This window comes from Perca fluviatilis, chromosome 23, assembly GCF_010015445.1.
Source record: "Perca fluviatilis chromosome 23, GENO_Pfluv_1.0, whole genome shotgun sequence".
Classification (NCBI taxonomy): domain Eukaryota; kingdom Metazoa; phylum Chordata; class Actinopteri; order Perciformes; family Percidae; genus Perca; species Perca fluviatilis.
The window spans coordinates 3379918-3399539 of NC_053134.1; the positions used below are offsets into that span (position 1 = coordinate 3379918).

The 19622-nt window shown below is 44.2% G+C and overlaps 1 protein-coding gene across 3 annotated transcripts in view; it reads right to left on the minus strand.

The window, feature by feature from the left end:
• Window positions 1-365: 365 nt before the first annotated feature.
• LOC120553027 (bestrophin-3-like) overlaps window positions 366-19622 on the minus strand; it is a 22073-nt gene continuing 2816 nt past the window's right edge. Inside the window, exons 2-13 of one of the 3 annotated variants that reach the window (XM_039791079.1) lie at window positions 19507-19601; window positions 17304-17391; window positions 16339-16484; window positions 12614-12768; window positions 10556-10633; window positions 8181-8333; window positions 6987-7067; window positions 5939-6090; window positions 4573-4663; window positions 3277-3395; window positions 2398-2664; window positions 366-1303 (exon numbers count right to left, since the gene is read on the minus strand). In XM_039791079.1, the coding sequence (XP_039647013.1) occupies window positions 910-1303; window positions 2398-2664; window positions 3277-3395; window positions 4573-4663; window positions 5939-6090; window positions 6987-7067; window positions 8181-8333; window positions 10556-10633; window positions 12614-12768; window positions 16339-16484; window positions 17304-17391; window positions 19507-19555 (1773 nt within the window). In that variant the 5' untranslated portion in view covers window positions 19556-19601 and the 3' untranslated portion in view covers window positions 366-909. Of the gene's footprint in view, window positions 1304-2397; window positions 2665-3276; window positions 3396-4572; window positions 4664-5938; window positions 6091-6986; window positions 7068-8180; window positions 8334-10555; window positions 10634-12613; window positions 12769-14401; window positions 14477-16338; window positions 16485-17303; window positions 17392-19506; window positions 19602-19622 lie in introns of those variants that run through there. The other 2 variants (XM_039791080.1, XM_039791081.1) reach the window with 2 other exon arrangements.

Below are 19622 nucleotides of genomic sequence, written 5' to 3' on the forward strand. Positions count from 1 at the left end.
TTTTGTGTTTTTTGGTGTACCATCTTAGGGTTAAGGCCGTTTTATAGCCTGACGCTGACCTCTCGAAAAATCGCGGCCACGCACGTCGCTCGGCCGTCGCTCGGTAGCGTTGCATGTCTCCCAATTAATTTCCCGGTTCTCCTTCTCCATCAACAACATGAGCTCAAGGAGAGGGTTAACTTCTCCTGCTCCAGATCTCCCACCGTGGTCAGAAAGAACAGGAGGAGACGCTTTGGTTCTCTCACTAGGACTCTAGAGTCGCTACTCACTCTGAAGCTAATCGCCGTCACTCTCTCACTCACTCTACCACACACTCCCCCCACACACACACACACATGCTGGCTCGATGCACACACCAGCGCACATGTATAAACATCAGGCCACTTACGTAGGCTACGGCGAAAGCTCTGCGTGGAGCCTCCACAGAACAATAAAACAAGCTTTAGGGATCATATGACATGTCATTGTCACGTCACTCTTATGTAGATACCTTCAAGTAAAGTGTTACCGAAACATCTAAAGTGCATGGGTCCATCAAACAAATGGCAAATATATAATATAACCTGCATATTATACACACAACTTGCTCCAAAGATAATCGGTGTCACTCTCTCACTTTCTCCCTCGCTGTATCACCCACACACACACACACACATGCCGGCTCGAGGCGTGAAATGCACCGCGATGCAAAGAAACACGTTCGTAAAACGGCCTTTGGGGTGAGGGTTTATCTCCAGTGACTAAGCTGGCAACATGCGGTAAACCCATAACTTCAGGGTTCAAAATATCCCTTCAGAGGGTGGAGATTTCTAAGCAACTTTCCCCATGTGACTTCTCTTTTCGGGTACTGTTACCAGCTCTGAGATTGGCTCTGTTTGGGCAGTTATTATGTTACTGTGTGAGTGGTTCTTATTTTTTCTCCAAGCTCTGCGTTTGGGAGTCCTGGTTTGTGATGTCTTCGCTGTTTTCGGTTCCTTCCTCCTCCTCCTCCTCCTCCTCCTCCTCCTCCTTCTCGTCCTTAGTCTCTGCCACTCCTTGGAAGTCGTGGTCGTACTCAAGGTCAGGGAGCTGCAGAGTGTCTGAAGGTGGACCGGGTGATCGTCGGGATTGGAAGCGAGCCAGGCCTTGTCTCCGCCTACCCAGGCCCTTGGGGCTTGGCAGGCTTCGGACCGATCCTTTCGATGACTGCCTGGAGAACTGGAAGGAGAACTGGCGTCCCCGTGGCCGGGTTGGTGGGAAATTTGTCCAGCGGAATTTCTTGGGTCCTAGCTGGGTGGGGGAACAACATATCGCGGAGCCGGTCCTGGAAATACACAGAATTAGTCAGACCATAACAACAAAGCTAAGACCAACTGTGGTTGCTAGTCATTTTGGTAATCCCATTATCTCAAAACAGCAGCATAATGGTTTGATTAAAGGTCCCATGACATGGTGCTCTTTGGATGCTCTTATATAGACCTTAGTGGTCCCCTAATACTGTATCTGAAGTCTCTTTTATATAGACCTTAGTGGTCCCTAATACTTTATCTGAAGTCTCTTTTATATAGACCTTAGTGGTCCCCTAATACTGTATCTGAAGTCTCTTTTATATAGGCCTTAGTGGTCCCCTAATACTGTATCTGAAGTCTCTTTTATATAGGCCTTAGTGGTCCCCTAATACTGTATCTGAAGTCTCTTTTATATAGACCTTAGTGGTCACCTAATACTGTATCTGAAGTCTCTTTTATATAGACCTTAGTGGTCCCCTAATAATGTATCTGAAGTCTCTTTTATATAGGCCTTAGTGGTCCCCTAATACTGTATCTGAAGTCTCTTTTATATAGGCCTTAGTGGTCCCCTAATACTGTATCTGAAGTCTCTTTCCCGAAATTCAGCCTTGGTGCAGAATTACAGCCACTAGAGCCAGTCCCACAATGATCTTTCCTTAGGATGTGCCATTTCTGTGTCTGTAGCTATTGAGGAGGAGGGGGGCAAGGTGGAGGGTGGGGGTGTGGCCTTGACCAACTGCCTCTTTGCTCGTTTGAAAGCCGTGATGTCTCGCTCTCTCTCTCATGGGTGGGCCAAATTCTCTGGGTGGGCAAAGCAGAGAAAGGGGAGGTAACCTTGCTCCTTATGACCTCATAAGGAGAAGATTCCTGATTGGTCCATCTGAGCTTTCATTTTCTCAAAGGCAGAGCAGGATACCCAGGGCTCGGTTTACACCTATCACCATTTCTAGCAACTGGGGGGCCATAGGCAGGCTGGGGGAACTCATGTTAATGTTAAAAAACCTCATAAAGTGAAATTTTCATGCCATGGGACCTTTAAGGACAGATTGAACAAACAACGAGTGAAAAGGTGGTTTAATGGTTTCTTTAAGGACAGAGTTGGACAAACAAAGTCATGACACTAAATTACCTCGGGGCATCTAAGCCTGGTGCTTCCTCAGTGGGGGAGGGATCCAGTCCATAATGAGGTTTTGCCGCTTCACCATTGCCAGAAGAATCCGTCTTGTTACAGACGTCACTGGACAACGGCGGACTTATGACGAGCCGGGGGAAAACAGTAAAGGGTGAGCTTTCAGGGGATGGAGGGTTGCTGCTGACCTCCCTTAAGGTGGACAGGGTGTCCATGGCGGTGGAGCCATGGACACCCATGGCTCCGTCCTCTGGACGTGGGTAAACCCTGGTTGGATTGACAGACGATAAAATGGATGTCAGACAGACCAGCTGTTACAATTAGACACAGACAGTGCTAACCACTGAGCTATCTTGCTGCCCAATAACATGCAAGCTGTAATTGAACTCAATATGGGTTCATTTAGTACAGGGGGCTTCTTTTTTTAGGTCAAGGACCTTACTGAAAGTAAGATGTAGCAGAGACCCCCTACTACATATTGTATCAAAGTAAGTTGCATATTAAACTGGGCCTACAATAAGTGTTAGGGCAACGTAAAGCCTTCTTACATACCCTTTTTTCATAAGCTATTAAAATATGAATTGTTGGCATGATTTTATAAATCATATTTTAATGTTACACATGTGGGACAGTGAATCTAGGATTAACTGTATCTGTGGGCTGATATCTTAGTGACTACCTTACCTATAGGCCAGTAAGCCTTTCATCAGTGGGAATTTATATTTGCTAATAATATGTTGGAATTATGTTAAGACATTTTAATTAGTTTTGTTTTTTTAAAGACTCAAAAATTTACAATAATTTGGAAGCCCTCCTGCAATGACTGTGAGGACCCCCTATGGGTCCCGGACTCCCTGTTAAAGATCTCTGCTTTAGTACCTGAAGTCTGGGAAGAAACTTCCTGTTGCGTCGCTGCTGTGTCGTTTAAAGATGGGCCGAGGAGGTCGGAGGTCAGGAGGATCCTGGACGCTCAGCAGCCGGCGGACTCGACCCAGAACCTGCAAACACCAAAAGATGTGATTTTAGAAAAACAGGTAAACATTGAAGGCCTGTTCTTCCATTCAGGACTCAAACAAACAATGATAAATTAGGGCCATGTGAAGAAAGAGCACATTACCCCAAAGCCATACAACTATTATTTCATTACCATGTTTAGAAATGTGTAATCTGTTTATAGAGCCTGAGATTTATCACTCTATTGTTATCTATGTCCACTTGTCATCTACATTTCCTTTACATAATTCATTTAGGTGGTCTGGCAGTAATTTCATCAAAGACTCTTATACTGTATAATTTGTCCAGCGAAAAGGCATATATGGCATGTAAAAAAATACTGGGCTCATTCATTCATTTTATGCACAAGCTGTAGGACAAAATCTGTAAGAATTAGAAACTACATAAATGATTGCAAAGAAATGGCAAAGGATAAAGTGGCACCTATAAGTATTTATGTCTTCCTTGATTAATGGCCTAATGACATTTTCCAATATTTGACACTGTACTGTATTGTATGTCAAGCAATTTTTGCGATAACCTGCTTACTAGGGCTGCAACTAACGATTATTTTCATTGTCGATTAATCGATTAGTTGTTTAGTCTCTAAAATGGTGAAAAATGTAGATCAGTGTTTCCCAAAATGTCCCAAGATGACTTCCTTAAATGTCTTGTTGTGTCCCCAACTCAAAGATATTCAGTTTCCTGTCCCAGAAGAGAGAAGACACTAGAACAATATTCACATTTAACAAGAGGAGAGAAGACACTAGAACAATATTCACATTTAACAAGAGGAGAGAAGACACTAGAACAATATTCATATTTAACAAGAGGAGAGAAGACACTAGAACAATATTCATATTTAACAAGAGGAGAGAAGACACTAGAACAATATTCACATTTAACAAGAGGAGAGAAGACACTAGAACAATATTCATATTTAACAAGAGGAGAGAAGACACTAGAACAATATTCATATTTAACAAGAGGAGAGAAGACACTAGAACAATATTCACATTTGAGAAGTTGGACAACACGATGACTCAAACCGATTATCAAAATAGTTGGTGATTAATTTAATAGTCGACAACTAATCGATTTATCCTTGCAGCTCTTCTGCTTAGCGACTGACAAGACATCATACAGGGATAAAATCAGGAGTATTAAAACAGGAAGTATTACCGACTCTTGCCGCCCAGCCGAACCAGAGTCCTGATGCTGTGGACGGAGGTCGCTAACGTCAGCCTCATCAAACTGCAGGATGTCAGAGAGTCTGGAGACAGAGACACATCGGACATTAGGGGTTCTCTCATTTTGCTGATGGATTCAACTTAAAAGTTTCCTGCAAACACATTCAAATTAAAACAGAAGTTTAAACGCTGACATAGCTCACTGTGTAACAACTAACCAGAGTTACATAATCAATCAGCAATCAATCGACCAATCAGCTTGCCCAGGTGAAATGTGTAGTACATAAAATGTGTGTGTGTGTGTGTGTGTGTGTGTGTGTGTGTGTGTAGAGTGAGTGTGTGTAGTGTGTGTGTGTGCGTGTAGTGGGTGTATAGTTGTCTGTGTGTGTGTGTGTGCGAGCGTGTAGTGTGTGTGTGTGTGTGTGTCTATAGTTGTGTATGTGTGTGCGTGTGTGTGTTGGTTGTGGTGTGTATGTTATTGTTAGTGTGTGTAGATGCGTGCGTCGTGCGTGCGTCGCATTTACGCGTGTGTGTATGTGTGTTTGTTTGTGTGCATGGGTGTGTGTATTGTAGTGTGTGTGTGTGTGTGTAGTGTGTGTGTTGGTGTGGGTGTAGTGTGTGTGTGTGTGTGTAGTGTGTGCATGGGTGTGTGTAGTATGGTGTGTGTGTATTTTTGGTAGTAGTGTGCATGCGTCGCGTGCGTTATATTGTGATATGAGCATGGGTGTGTGTGTAGTGTGTATGTGTGTGTGTGTGTTATTAGCGTGTGTGTGTGTGTTGTGTGCATGGGTGTGTGTGTAGTGTGTGTGTGTGTTTGTGTGTGTGCGTGCGTGTGTGTGTGTGTGTGTGTGTTTGTGTGTGCATGGGTGTGTTTGTGTGTGTGTGTGTGTGTTTGTGTGTGTGTGTGTGTAGTGCGTGTGTGCGTCCGTGCGTGCGTGTGTGCGTGTGCATGGGTGTGTGTGTGTGTGCGTGTGTGTGTGTGTGTTGGTGTGGGTGTATTGTGTGTGTGTAGTGCGTGCGTGCGTGCGTGCGTGCCTGCGTGTGTGTGTGTTTGTGTGTGCATGGGTGTGTGTGTAGTGTGTGTGTGTGTGTGTAGTGTGTGTGTGTTGGTGTGGGTGTAGTGTGTGTGTGTGTGTAGTGTGTGCATGGGTGTGTGTGTAGTGTGTGTGTGTGTGTGTGTGTGTATAGTGTGTGCATGCGTGCGTGCGTGAGTGTGTGTGTGAGCATGGGTGTGTGTGTGTGTGTGTGTGTGTGTGTGTGTGTGTGTGTGTGCGTGTGTGTGTGTGTGTGCATGGGTGTGTGTGTAGTGTGTGTGTGTGTTTGTGTGTGCGTGCATGGGTGTGTGTGTGTGTGTTGACCCCATGTCGGTGGTGGAGCCGAGGAACGAAGGGATGCAGTAGTCAGCAGCGGCCAGCGTGTACGGCGGGCGCGCCTCACAGTCGTTCCAGTACATGTCTTTGGTCATGTGAGGCAGGTTCATGTGCATCTCATCTACAGCCAGCAGAGACACCTGGAGGGGCAGGTAAACAGGAAGAGACGACAAGGGAAGGATTTGAGTGGGGTAAAGTTCAATGTAATGGACCTTTTTCACAGCAGACATGTTGACTTGTCATAGTAGGAAAAGCACAGCTGAGATTGATAACCTTAACGATGACTCAGTTCCATCAAGTGTCCCAGTAAGATATTTCAGTGAGTCAGCATGAACAATACCAGGACCTCTCTTAAGTGGAATGCAGCCATCAGTAATGGTTTAATACCAGGGCCTCTCCTAAGTGGAATGCAGCCATCATTAATGGTTTAATACCAGGGCCTCTCCTAAGTGGAATGCAGCCATCATTAATGGTTTAATACCAGGACCTCTCCTAAGTGGAATGCAGCCATCATTAATGGTTTAATACCAGGACCTCTCCTAAGTGGAATGCAGCCATCAGTAATGGTTTAATACCAGGACCTCTCCTAAGTGGAATGCAGCCATCAGTAATGGTTTAATACCAGGACCTCTCCTAAGTGGAATGCAGCCATCATTAATGGTTTTGAATACACCTGTGCTTTTCCTACTATGACATGTCAACATTTCTGCCGTGAAAAAGGTTTATAATATAACTTGAGTCTGCGTCACATAACATCATGTACTGTGCTTTCAGGTTTTTATTTGTTTGTTTGTTTGTTTTTAAGATATTTTTGGGGTCATTTCAGCCTTTAATATACAGGACAGCTGTAGAGAGGAAAAGGAGGAGAGAGAGGGGGCAAGACATGCAGCAAATGGCCACAGGTCGGACTTTAACCCTGAGCCACTGTGTCGAAGACTGAGCCTCTGCATATGGGCGCCCTCTCTACCAGGTGAGCTACCCAGGTGCCCAAGGGTTTTTTTTAGCCTGTGTCTGAGCACTGTGATTGGCTGCTGACCTGAAGGTTCCTGTCGATGATCCAGTTAACTTCAAAGTCGTCATCGTCCTCTCCGAACGGGTTGATCAGCTGCTCCGCTACCTGACGACAAGCCACAAATCTGGAGTTCCATCACGCATATTTATCTTCAGTAGAAACCACTGTGCTTGTGGAAAGTATTGAAAGACATACTGACATAGGGCTGGGCGATATGGAGAAAATCAGATATCACGATATTCTTGACCAAATACCTCAATATCGATATTGCACCAATATTCTAGGGTTGACAATCGGTGCTTTAACAAAATATCTTCACACTTAGATTTTAGATAAATAATCATCAGTAATGTGGACATAATGTTTAAGTGGGGAAAAGGCAAATAATAGAACAGCTAGAACAGTCTGGTAGGTTCAGAAAATCACTTTACTGTAATGCAGCCTTTAAAACCAGGAACACTTATGTCATATCACAATATTACGATATCCAAAATCTAAGACGATATCTAGTCTCATTTCACGATATTGTTATAATATCAATATATTGCCCAGCCCTAGACTGACACATTGTGCGATATATATATATATATGTATACACACGAGTGCTGCAAGGATTCAGGTTTTGTTCTACAACATAAAATACGTCAGTAAATATTCCACTTGGGAATTCTGAAGCTTAAGGACATAGGAGAAAAAACGCTCTGGGTTGTTTGCGTTTCTTTAAACCAATCACAACGGTCTCGGGCGGCACTAGCCGCTCCGGACGCAGCGACGGTGGCTCTGCTAAATAGTCTCGGGAAAGAAATTGTTTTGGTGGAGCATTTGCACCCTGCAAAAGAAAACGCCACGTCCAATATTAAATTAAGTTAACTGTTGACACAATACAGTAACGTGAGATATTTAAATTAGTTGGATACATGCATACATAAATCTTTACAATCATTCCCAGAAAGAACCAAGCAGGCCTGCCTTGTTGCACCATCCAAATGTTTCTTTGTTTGGCTTGCAAGCTCTAAGTTTGGTGTTGTTTTCCTAAGAGAATGGAGCTTGAGAACGGCAACGCACAGAGAGCGTAAGCGAGGGGAAAAGCCTGGCATCCCGCGTGTGATGTCAGGCTTTATCGTTGACTTGTACTTCCGTTAATCCAGACTATAAGTCAGCGCTAATTTCATAGTTCGGCCTACAAAAACGTATCCTGCAAGGAAATATCATCGGCACCTTCAGCCAGCCGGAGTAGAAGAAGAACTGCAGCAGCGTGAAGACTGGCACGTAGAGGTCGAGGTCGTGACCGTGGTAACTCTGAGCAGGGTCGAGAAACTGACGGCCAATCAGACAAGCGAAGAAGAAAGTGTAGACGGCAAGAGTGACGACCTGAAGAGAGAGAAAGAGATCATAGAGGCTTTACTGTACATCCCTTTCCTCTCTGAGTGGGATATTCAATTTCAGTAATAATGGAAGAGGATGTGATGAGATTAGCTGAATCTGTTTCCAACATGTTATGGTGACAGATGGAATATGGATAGATAGATAGAGGGCCCTATCTTGCACTCAGTGCAATTGCCTTTGTACACCAACGCATGTATCATTCCTATTTTGCACCCGACGCACAGCGGACTTTTCCCTCCACAGACGCACGTCGGTAAATTAGGGAATGTATTTGGGCTCCAGGGGGCGGTTCAGCGAAAAGAGGAGGCGTGTTCAGGCGCAAACGTTCCCTGGTGCTATTTTGCAGTTTCAGAAAACAATTCCACCACAGACCAGGAAAAACCTGGTCTAAAGTCAGTGGTACTAGTCTAAAGTCAGTGGTGCTAGTCTAAAGTCAGTGGTGCTAGTCTAAAGTCAGTGGTGCTAGTCTAAAGTCAGTGGTACTAGTCTAAAGTCAGTGGTGCTAGTCTAAAGTCAGTGGCGCTAGTCTAAAGTCAGTGGTGCTAGTCTAAAGTCAGTGGCGCTAGTCTAAAGTCAGTGGTACTAGTCTAAAGTCAGTGGTACTAGTCTAAAGTCAGTGGTACTAGTCTAAAGTCAGTGGCACTAGTCTAAAGTCAGTGGTACTAGTCTAAAGTCAGTGGTCCTAGTCTAAAGTCAGTGGTACTAGTCTAAAGTCAGTGGTGCTAGTCTAAAGTCAGTGGTACTAGTCTAAAGTCAGTGGTGCTAGTCTAAAGTCAGTGGTGCTAGTCTAAAGTCAGTGGCGCTAGTCTAAAGTCAGTGGTATTAGTCTAAAGTCAGTGGTGCTAGTCTAAAGTCAGTGGCGCTAGTCTAAAGTCAGTGGTACTAGTCTAAAGTCAGTGGTATTAGTCTAAAGTCAGTGGTATTAGTCTAAAGTCAGTGGTGCTAGTCTAAAGTCAGTGGTGCTAGTCTAAAGTCAGTGGTACTAGTCTAAAGTCAGTGGTATTAGTCTAAAGTCAGTGGTGCTAGTCTAAAGTCAGTGGCGCTAGTCTAAAGTCAGTGGTACTAGTCTAAAGTCAGTGGCGCTAGTCTAAAGTCAGTGGCGCGTTATTCAGATGCTATTTTAGGGACGAATGCTTGGCCATAATGTAGCGTGTGCACAACGCGCATTCACTTCTCTCATCTACAGCAGTTCCCATTTTTTAAAACCATACATAATTACAAAGAAAATTATTACTGAAAATGCGCTTCAGGTGTTTGGATAGATCAGGAGGCACTTTACAGTACAGTCCTCAAAAAGTCCCAGCATTCTTTGTGGCTTGTTGTGTTTTACGCAACATTTCCATGAATCGTGGATGTGTTGATGACATAAATGAGGAAATATTAGAGGACTTAAGGAGATGTGATGTTGAACTACGGTGGGATTGGACACTCCGGCCGAATCTGGTGAATCTGGAGCAATGCGCGATGCGCTCCTGCTGGAGCGGGTGGACGGAGATGGAGTGGGGGGAGGAGGAAGGGGCACAACAGGTGCAGGTGGTGCGTTTGGAGGCCCACGCTCCATGGCTGCAGCAATCCTCTCCAGACTTGAGGAGATGCGCCCGAGAGGCCGCAGCAACATCGCCACCCGGTCAAGACGGGCATTTATTACTTTGCCGCATCCCGGACAGCTCCTGCTGGCGTGCGCCAGGCAAATCCACCGTTATAATAGCAATCTGCCATGGAACAAGCGCGCCTGCTCTTAAAGGGAATGTGAGATGACGCTCTGATTGGTTATTTTCACGTTATGCCCAAACCACACCTAGCTACTTCAGACCAACCCATTTTAGATTTGCGTCGGGCGCAAGAGTCATTTTTCCCGTTGGCATAATAGCAACAGCGCCCGAGATCCGCCCACAAAGCTACTTGCGTTTTGCGTTTCACACTTGCGTTTCAGATCGTTAAAATAGGGCTCAGAGTCTTTATTGTCCCATAGGGATAATCATTTCCACACATCTTCCTCTTCCTCCATAGCACAGCACCACATATAGAACACATACAACGTATAACACATATACAAAAACATCACATTGAGACACCCATATAGACATATCAGATGTGCGAACTTTGCAAGGCAACTGAGATGGTGGTTGTAGTATTATAGTTTGTTCAGCATTGTGATAGCAGTGGGGACAAAACCTTTTTTGAATATATAATAAAGAGAGACTGGCCTGAGTGTAAACCAGCGGGATGCCGACCCAGTCGTAGCCGAAAAGAGTCGCACACCAACTCCGGAACAGATTCATCTCCTAAAAGACAGACACAGATTCAACAGGCTGATTGGAAGACCGGGCCTAGCCAGTCTTCTGGGAGTAAAGCTGGGTGTCACATTACCTACATGCTTGCTAGTCTGGGACCACATAGGTCCCAGACTAGCAAGGATTTAGAGTCTCAAGTGGCGTTTAATGTGTGCGGCTGCCTAAGTGCCATTTTCTCTTCGACAGGATAATTTGTAATGAGACACTTTCATGATTCGTTTTTGTGTTTATGACACGCGAGAGGCCAAAAAGCTCTTCTGTGACAGCTTAATAGTTATTTTTCAGATCCCAGTTTTCCATCCCCTTCCTGTCCAGTGAAAACCACGTATCTCCAGATGTGCTGATGTTGAATGTTTGTGATAAACTGAAGGATGAAGTCTCTGAGAAAATTCTCCTTCTTAAACTAAATAAAGTCTTTAAAAAAGCCTCTTGGATCAGCTGGAAAATGCATCGTCTCAAAGCTGAAAACAGGGCTGTTTTTTATGACACCATGAAAAACTTTACAGAGATACGTGTTTCTCACAGGACAGCAACGCTACAAACATATGATGATTATATAGAATATTATGCATTGCTGTAGATTAAAACTACCCAACAGTATATAAAGGAGTTAAAATGAGCACAACCTCAAACATCTACATACATAGACCTCAACAGTCCCGCCAACAGCCGGATCCAGAAGTAAAAATCCCATTGATTTTCTCCATAAGGATTTAGATTATCAGCCATGATGTCTAAACCATCCCATAATGTCTAAACCATCCGAGGTAGACTGACCCCGAGTTACGTGGTTGTGAAACGAAAGTTTCTGCTCCTGTAGAAGCTAGAAGTCTGTATGAAATGAACTTTGTTTTAAGAAAAACATGTTTTTATCCGCGATCTTATGGAGAAAAACTACACTACCCACAATCCTATGCGTAACAGCAACATCTCTGATTGGTCCAACTCGCTGTTACCATAGAAACGGCTAGAGCGAGCTTCTACCATTGAAATCTCTGATAGGTTCTGTACACGGTCTTGTACCTTTTGCCTTTTTTGCCGTTTTCAAAATGTTTTTTTTTGCGCCAAATCAAATGTTTCATGTTCACTATTCATCTCGTAGCTGGTTGGCTCGGTTACAGGCTTTAAACTCTTTATATCAGAAATTTTCGAAACCTCAATGAAACAATTGAATGGGGGGAAAACACTTCTGGAATCAGAGCCGTTATAAAAGTGGGCAGACACTGTTGAGCTCTATACTTCTACTTAAGGTAGGCCTAGTAGAAGTATGTGTACAAGTTGAGTTTTATTTCTTTTTGGAAGCTATACTGATGCTTTATTTATTAGCTAGTTTACTTTTGGTTCTGATTGTAGCCATAATGTTATACAAATATTTAATGTTTTAAATTGTTAAAACTTAACAGCTTGTTAGTTTTTTGTTTCAGTTTCAGTTTTCCTTCTATCAGATATGTCAGCTAGCTTTTAACAACATGCTACGCTAAATATTTCCTGCAACATTTTTAGTGTTTTAAGCCCCCAACGTCGACTTCCAGGCAGCGCTGCCTGGAAGGCACTAGGATTAGGCAATGGTTAGGGCTAAGGTTAGGATTAGGCAATGGTTAGGGCTAAGGTTAGGATTAGGCAATGTAGAATTAGGCAATGGTTAGAGCTAGGGTTAGGATTAGGCAATGTAGAATTAGGCAATGGTTAGAGCTAGGGTTAGGATTAGGTAATGTAGAATTAGGCAATGGTTAAAGCTAATGTTAGGATTAGGCAATGCTTAGGGTTAGGGTTAGGCAACGGTTAGGGTTAGGTGCCTTGAAGTCAACGGTCGTAGCGCTGCCTTGAAGACGATTTGGAGGGCTTAAAACACCATCAAGCAACATTTTTCCTTCATCTGAAATGGTTTTTCATGTTGGTGTGATCTTCTTTCCCTCTAAATGTCTCTAAACATTTATATTAGAAGTCAGAATATAAAACGTTAAGCGTCACATTGAGAATGTTCTGCAGGTCGATGCTGTCCTGAATGCGTCCTTCCTGTTTAGCTTTAGTCGCCAAGTTGGAGAACCAGACGACGGGAATCCAGTATTTCAGGTGAGGAGAACGGATGTTCTCGAACGCCTTCCTCTCCTCCGGAGTCATAAAACCTGCAGGTGGGCCGACAAAACCAATATATGCAATAGATATCAGTATATTACCTCATTCCTTATAAATGCTGCAGCGTTGTAGTTTAGTGGCAGTTTTGTTGTTAATATGAAACCATTTCAAAACCATTTATGCCAGCAATTGTGATTCAGTATTACACTCTGCAAATGCTTCTCTATATAGAGTAGTTTTAGTTTAAAGGTGCAATATCATGCTCATTTTCAAGTTCATACTTGTATTTTTGGTTTCTAGTAGTCATGTTTACATGCTTTAATGTTCAAAAAACACATTACATTTCTTATACTGTCTGTCTGAATATACTAGTATTCACCCTCTTTCTGAAATGCTCTGTTTCAGCGCCTGTCTCTTTAAAACACTCTAAAGAAAAGCCCAGCATGCTCTGATTGGTCAGAGTTTCCGGGTCTTCCACATCTGCGCTTTCAGAGTCTCTGCACCGTCATTGCAGCCGTGGGAATGACTGTAACAACACTGTAGCGTCACTTTCTACCTATACAGAAATATGTAAATATGTATATGTAAAGTATAGTTGTGACATCACAACGTTACCTAAGTCCTGACGGCTCGTATAAATTCACTGTTTCAGAATACGGGCTGTGTGCATTTCTCTGTGGATTGAGAGTATTGATACTTTCACAGTATTCATACAGCACCTTAATGAAGTTTGAAATTGTCATGTTAGCTTCTTGTGTTAGCTTCAGTTTTTCTCCAATCAGATATGTTAGCTTACTCTTAACAACATTGATTCATGTTTATTTTCATTCATTGATTCATTTAATTTAGCTCTAATAAAAAGGTCAGGGATCAACAACAAATATAAAAAAAAATCTTTTTCTGTTGGACTTGAGTGTCAACCTTTCCACTAATTCTGTGGCAGATAAATGAAAAAAAAGGCTTTGCTAAATTAGGAATCTTAAAGTGCTAAAATTCCCAAATTTATTTTTCCAATTACTAGTTTTGGCTCTAAAACTGATCAACCTAATGGAGATCTTACAGACACTCGGATTGTGTCGCCGTTTGAGAGCTTTAAAAAACATTAATTATGATAAACTCTAATCTCCTGCGGCTCTAATCTCCTGCTCTCTAATTGGCCGATAATGAGCCAATCCCCGGGGTCGGATCAGACGCTTACAGGAAGGAAGAGAAGCAGCCGGTAAGCAGCTGAACTCCAGCTGACTTTTAATGATTTCAGTTTAGACACACTGACACATCACGGACAGTGACACATAAAACATGAATATATAAATACTAGGGGTGGTACGGTTCACAAAACTTATATGATATATAGCTAAAATTAGCATACTGAATCAGTCCCTCCAGAAAAACGCAATTATGCGATTGCATAATTCAAGGCATAATCATACCTTTTTTTTCTCTTTTTCATCAAATTGCAGTTTTTGCAAGTTCCCGCAATTTCATCGCATAAAATTGCATAAATATATAGCATATTCCATCGCATTTTTTAAGAAAACGTGCCGCATAATCAAGGATTTTTGCCCGCAACAATCACAAAAAAACTCTGGAAGGACTGATACATGCACACAGTGGCAGTTCTATCTATGGTTTTATTTCCGCTGTCATCATAGGTAACATGAAATCCAAAATGTTCCCACACACCAGACTATATACGACGCTGGCGCATCCTCCAAATCGGGGCAGCCTTCCTTATCATTGACGTGACCTGCAGCAGCAGCTCGCCACACTCCACTTGAGGAGCGGTCGGCTCGGCGTCTCTCAAAATCGGACGAAAATCTTTTAAACTGACCTTTGTTGATCTGAAATGAAGACAGATTCAGCAACTGCACAGCCTATTTCTCGCTTAAAATGTTTTCAGAAACACGTTTCGGTGAACTATTTTAGTAAAATACGAGATCGTATTCAGAACGAGACGCCATTAGAGTCTGTTTTGAAATTCGGGAGCAGCCAGACCCATGTGCTGCGTTCGTCCAATCAGCTGCCACGTGTTGCGTTCGTCACGCTCATCCCCCTCGTCATTTCCAGTAAGTGTTTTAATACAGGTGTCGAAAGTGGTTAGTGCACATTAGCAGTGTACTGACGAACCGTGCGATGCACACACGCTCCGAACCGAGACAAGGGAACCGAGACTAGCGAACCGAGATAAGCGAACCGAGACAAGCAAACCGAACCGAGACTAGCGAACCGAGACTAGCGAACCGAGACAAGCAAACCGAGACAAGCAAACCGAACCGAGACAAGGGAACCGAGACTAGCGAACCGAGACAAGCGAACCGAGACTAGCGAACCAAGACAAGCAAAACCGAGACAAGCAAACCGAACGGAGACAAGGGAACCGAGACTAGCGAACCGAGACAAGCGAACCGAGACTAGCGAACCGGACTAGAACCGAACAAGCAAACCAGGACTAGCAAACGAGACAAGGGAACAAGACAAGGAACGGGACAGTAACCGACAAGGAACGACAAGCGAACCGAGAAAGGGAACTGAGACAGAAAGATGGAACGAGAAAGAGAAAGAAGAGGGACAAGCGAACGACAAGAACGAACAAGGGAACCGAAGAGAACCGAAAGCGAAGGACAAGGAACCGAGACAAGGAAGAACCGAGACAAGAACCGAACAAGCAACGGGAAAGGACGAACAAGGAACCAGAAAGCGAACCGAAGGCCGAAAACCGAGCGACCAGAACCGCGAAGACAAGCGAACGAGAAAGAACCGAGACAAGCGAACCGGAAAGGAACCGGAGACAAGCGAACCGGGAGAAGCGAACCGAAACAAGGGAACCGAGACAAGGGAACCGAGACAAGCGAACCGGGACTAGCGAACCGGGACAAGCGAACCGAGACAAGGGAACCGAGACAAGCGAACCGAGACAAGGGAACCGAGACAAGCGAACCGAGACAAGCGAACCGAGACAACCGAGACAAGGGAACCGAGACAAGAACCGAGACAAGCGAACCGAGCGAACCGGACAAGGGAACCAGCGAAAACAAGACAAGCAACCAAGACACAAGCAACCGAGATAACAAACAAAAAGAAGGACGAAAGCACCGAGCAGCAGCCGAGAGTGAACGAGCAAGTTAACCGATAAGGGAACTAAAAGACCCAAGCGAGACAAGCAAACCGAACCGAGACAAGCGAACCAGGACTAGCGAACTGAGACAAGCAAACCGAACCGAGACAAGCGAACCGAACCAAGACAAGCGAACCAGGACTAGCGAACCAAGACAAGCGAACCGAGACAAGCAAACCGAACCGAGACAAGCGAACCAGGACTAGCCAACCGAGACAAGCAAACCGAACCGAGACAAGCGAACCAGGACTAGCCAACCGAGACAAGCCAACCGAGACAAGCCAACCGAGACAAGCAAACCGGGACTAGCCAACCGAGACAAGCGAACCGAGACAAGGGAACCGAGACAAGGGAACCGAGACAAGCGAACCGAGACAAGCGAACCAAGTGGTTCGGATGTTTTTTCATGAACCGTACCACCCCTAATAAATACTGTATGCATTGTACACATGCTCTACACATATAGTCTGTCAATGTGCTGGCTTAATGTTTTTGGGACGCTCACCTGCCTCCACAACATGGTCTATGGTGGGGAAGCGTTTGCAGACAGCGGTGCTGACGGAGCGGAAGATGAGCAGCGATGTCAGGTTAACGTAACGTACTAATGTCCGGCGCAGCAGGCGGCCATATTCATCTTTACCCTGGACACAGCTGGAGGAAACACAATGGCATGAACCAGCGGTGTAGTGGGTTGACTACAATAGTCTCTCTGCATGATCCAAAGCATTTGTTGAGTTTGCGGTAACATTACTCAACCTGTATTTGCGATAAACAAATAGCTAAAGTGAAAGTTTTGTCCCAAAACAATGTTGTTACGAATCATTGCACATTTTTAAGTGGGTATATGGAAATGTTGGAGCTTTCTTAGTAGGTATACAGCGTATACCTGCGTATCACGCAGACTACACCACTGGCATGAACGTGACCAATGCAAGACCACGAAACAAGCTGCAATGTAACGCTAACGGGCAATTGTGCATCGTCAGTTTGCATCCACTAAAAGTTTTTGCCACTGACAGACTCAGATTATTATTCTAAGTGTCTGACAACATTATGGAAAGGATCCCTACAGAGATAGACCTTTTAGTTAAAGAGTAAGATACTTTTTATTTAACATGAAACAGCCCCGAAATAACCATCACCAAACTCCACCAGACTCCATTAACTTGATGGGTGGGTAAGTTTTTTTAAACTTTAGGGAACAAACGTGAACGTTTGCACATCCCTGATCAATATTTTGCTACGTTCTCTGGTTTAGACATGAGGATGGAAAATGCTCCTGCAATCTTCTGAGTATATACATATTATGTGTGGAAAAAACAACATGGGCGCAAAATGCTGTCCCACTAAAGTCATTACAAACCATGTAGAAAGCCACACTGGCAGAATAAATACCCAAATGTCATCATCTCAGATGAATAAATAACTCAAAATGTATATTTTCTTACAGAGAGTTTGATGTAAAGTTACCTGGAGATGAGGAACATGAGTCGGTCCGGCCAGGGCAGGTTAACAAACTGATTCCACCATCGATTCACCACCAGAGTCACATAAAAACCTAAAACACAAACACGTGAATATTCACTTTCATTTAGGGATTCACCGATCTGATACTGCATCAGATCGGTGCATACTCCAGCAGCACCTGAACAATCCTGGAAGTGGAACATCGTGGATATAGATTAAACTGATACTGACTTAAATAGCTCTAGATTTATTCAACTTAATTCAATGCTCATATACTTTATACTAGGGATGCACCAAATCCAGGATTCGGCTTTGTATTCGGCCGAATATTGGGCTTTTTGACAGGGTTTGGTTTCTGCCGAATTTCTTTCCACCGAACCGAACCCTACGCTTGCACTACGAGCGCTACGCTGGTCGTCGTAGTGACGGCGCCGTTGATTACGGGAAGGTTTTTACGTTGGTGGAGCGTTCAATGCAGCAGGCTGTGAGGAAGTGGACATGGAACTGGTGAGCAGAACAAGTTGTTGTTTGGCAGAACTTTCAGTCAAAAGAAGGCCATTCAAGTCCAGCTACATGTTCAATCTGTTCAATGCTGATTGGTCTGGTGGTAACAATGTGGTAACTGAGTTACTAACTCAATTAAGTAATTTGTAACTGTATCTAATTACTTTTTTAAAGTAAGATGACCAACACTGGTCCCTGTTTAGCGCGTGTTGAGTGTCGAGCTCAGCCAAATTAATTAACTTTGTTTTAATGTTGAGGGAACATTGGAAACAGGGAAACACATAGATTGGTCCTACATGTCCTCTAACTGTGAGTCAGGGTGGACATCAGATACACAAACACTTACTTGCTTTTAGCTTTTCTCTGCTCTTTAATGATCTGTTTCCATTAGCAGCCTGCTAATGAGGCAACCCAACACTCTCACTCACACTGTCTGTCTGTCTGTCTGTCTCACTATCTGTCTGCCCGTCTGTCTGCACGTCTGTGTGTGTCTGTCTGCCTCACTATCTGTCTGTCTGTCTGCCCGTCTTTCTGTCTGTGTGTTTGTCTGTCTGTCTGTCTCACTATCTGTCTGTCTGTCTGCCCGTCTTTCTGTCTGTATGTCTGTCTGTCTCCCCGTCTTTCTGTCTGTGTGTTTGTCTGTCTGTCTGCCTGTCTGTCTCAGTATCTGTCTGTCTGTCTGCCCGTCTTTCTGTCTGTGTGTTTGTCTGTCTGTCTGTCTCACTATCTGTGTGTCTGTCTGCCCGTTTTTCTGTCTGTCTGTCTGTCTGTCTCACTATCTGTCTGTCTGTCTGCCCGTCTTTCTGTCTGGCTGTCTGTCTGTCTGTCTCACTCTGTCTCACTGTCTGTCTGCACGTCTGTGTGTGTCTGTCTGTCTGTCTCACTATCTGTATGTCTTAAAATCGCAACCTTTACGTTCAAAACTGTGACCATTACGTTCTCTGGTTTAGATATGAGGTCGTATTTTCTGCCACCGCTAGGGGGCGCTAATTTATGAAACGTTCCTGTGGGTCGTATTATAGGGTAGGAACTGATGACCCAGATCAAGTGTTTCCTGGGTGAAAGTCTTTTAGTTTTCCCTGGGAAGCCCTGTGTTTTATGACCCATCCATCCCGACCCTACGCAGTCAATGTGATGCTAGTCTCGCATTGCCAGACCTTCCTCCACAGCGCTGTGGAGGACGGTCTGGCTAGTCCACACAGCATTCTGGGATGGGAGAACAACGTGCTCTGGTGTATTAGCATTTCTTTAAACCAATCACAATATTCATGGAATATGTGATTATGAAGAATTGGAGGGAGCCACGGTGCCTCTGCAAAATAGCCTCTGGAAGGAACTTGTTTTGGTGGAAAACAAAAGTAGTTTTAGTCGTGCAACAGAAAACTCAGATTGGACAGATAGTCTAGCTAGCTGTCTGGATTTACCCTGCAGAGATCCGAGGAGCAGTTAACCATAGTCCTTACAAATAAGCCGGAGGTTAGAACGCCAACACAGAGACAGCCCAATAGGTAACAGACATCTGGCCTACATGAGCTACATCTGGCGGACTTTCCGGGACAGAAGCAATCCCAGAAGTGGAACATCGTGGTTATAGACTAATGTGGTGCTGAGAGCAAAAAATACATGAATTGCAGTGCTTTATTTTGGTGATGCTGGTCCTGTAACAAGAGAGCTTCTTCAGACAGTAAACAGAGAGACGTACCCAGGACGAAGGTGACGGGGATCTGCTCTGCGTATTTATCACAGTACATGGAAAGTTTCTCGAACAATCTCTTCTGTTGGTCGGAGAGGACGAGTCTGCAGCACAGAGGACACAGA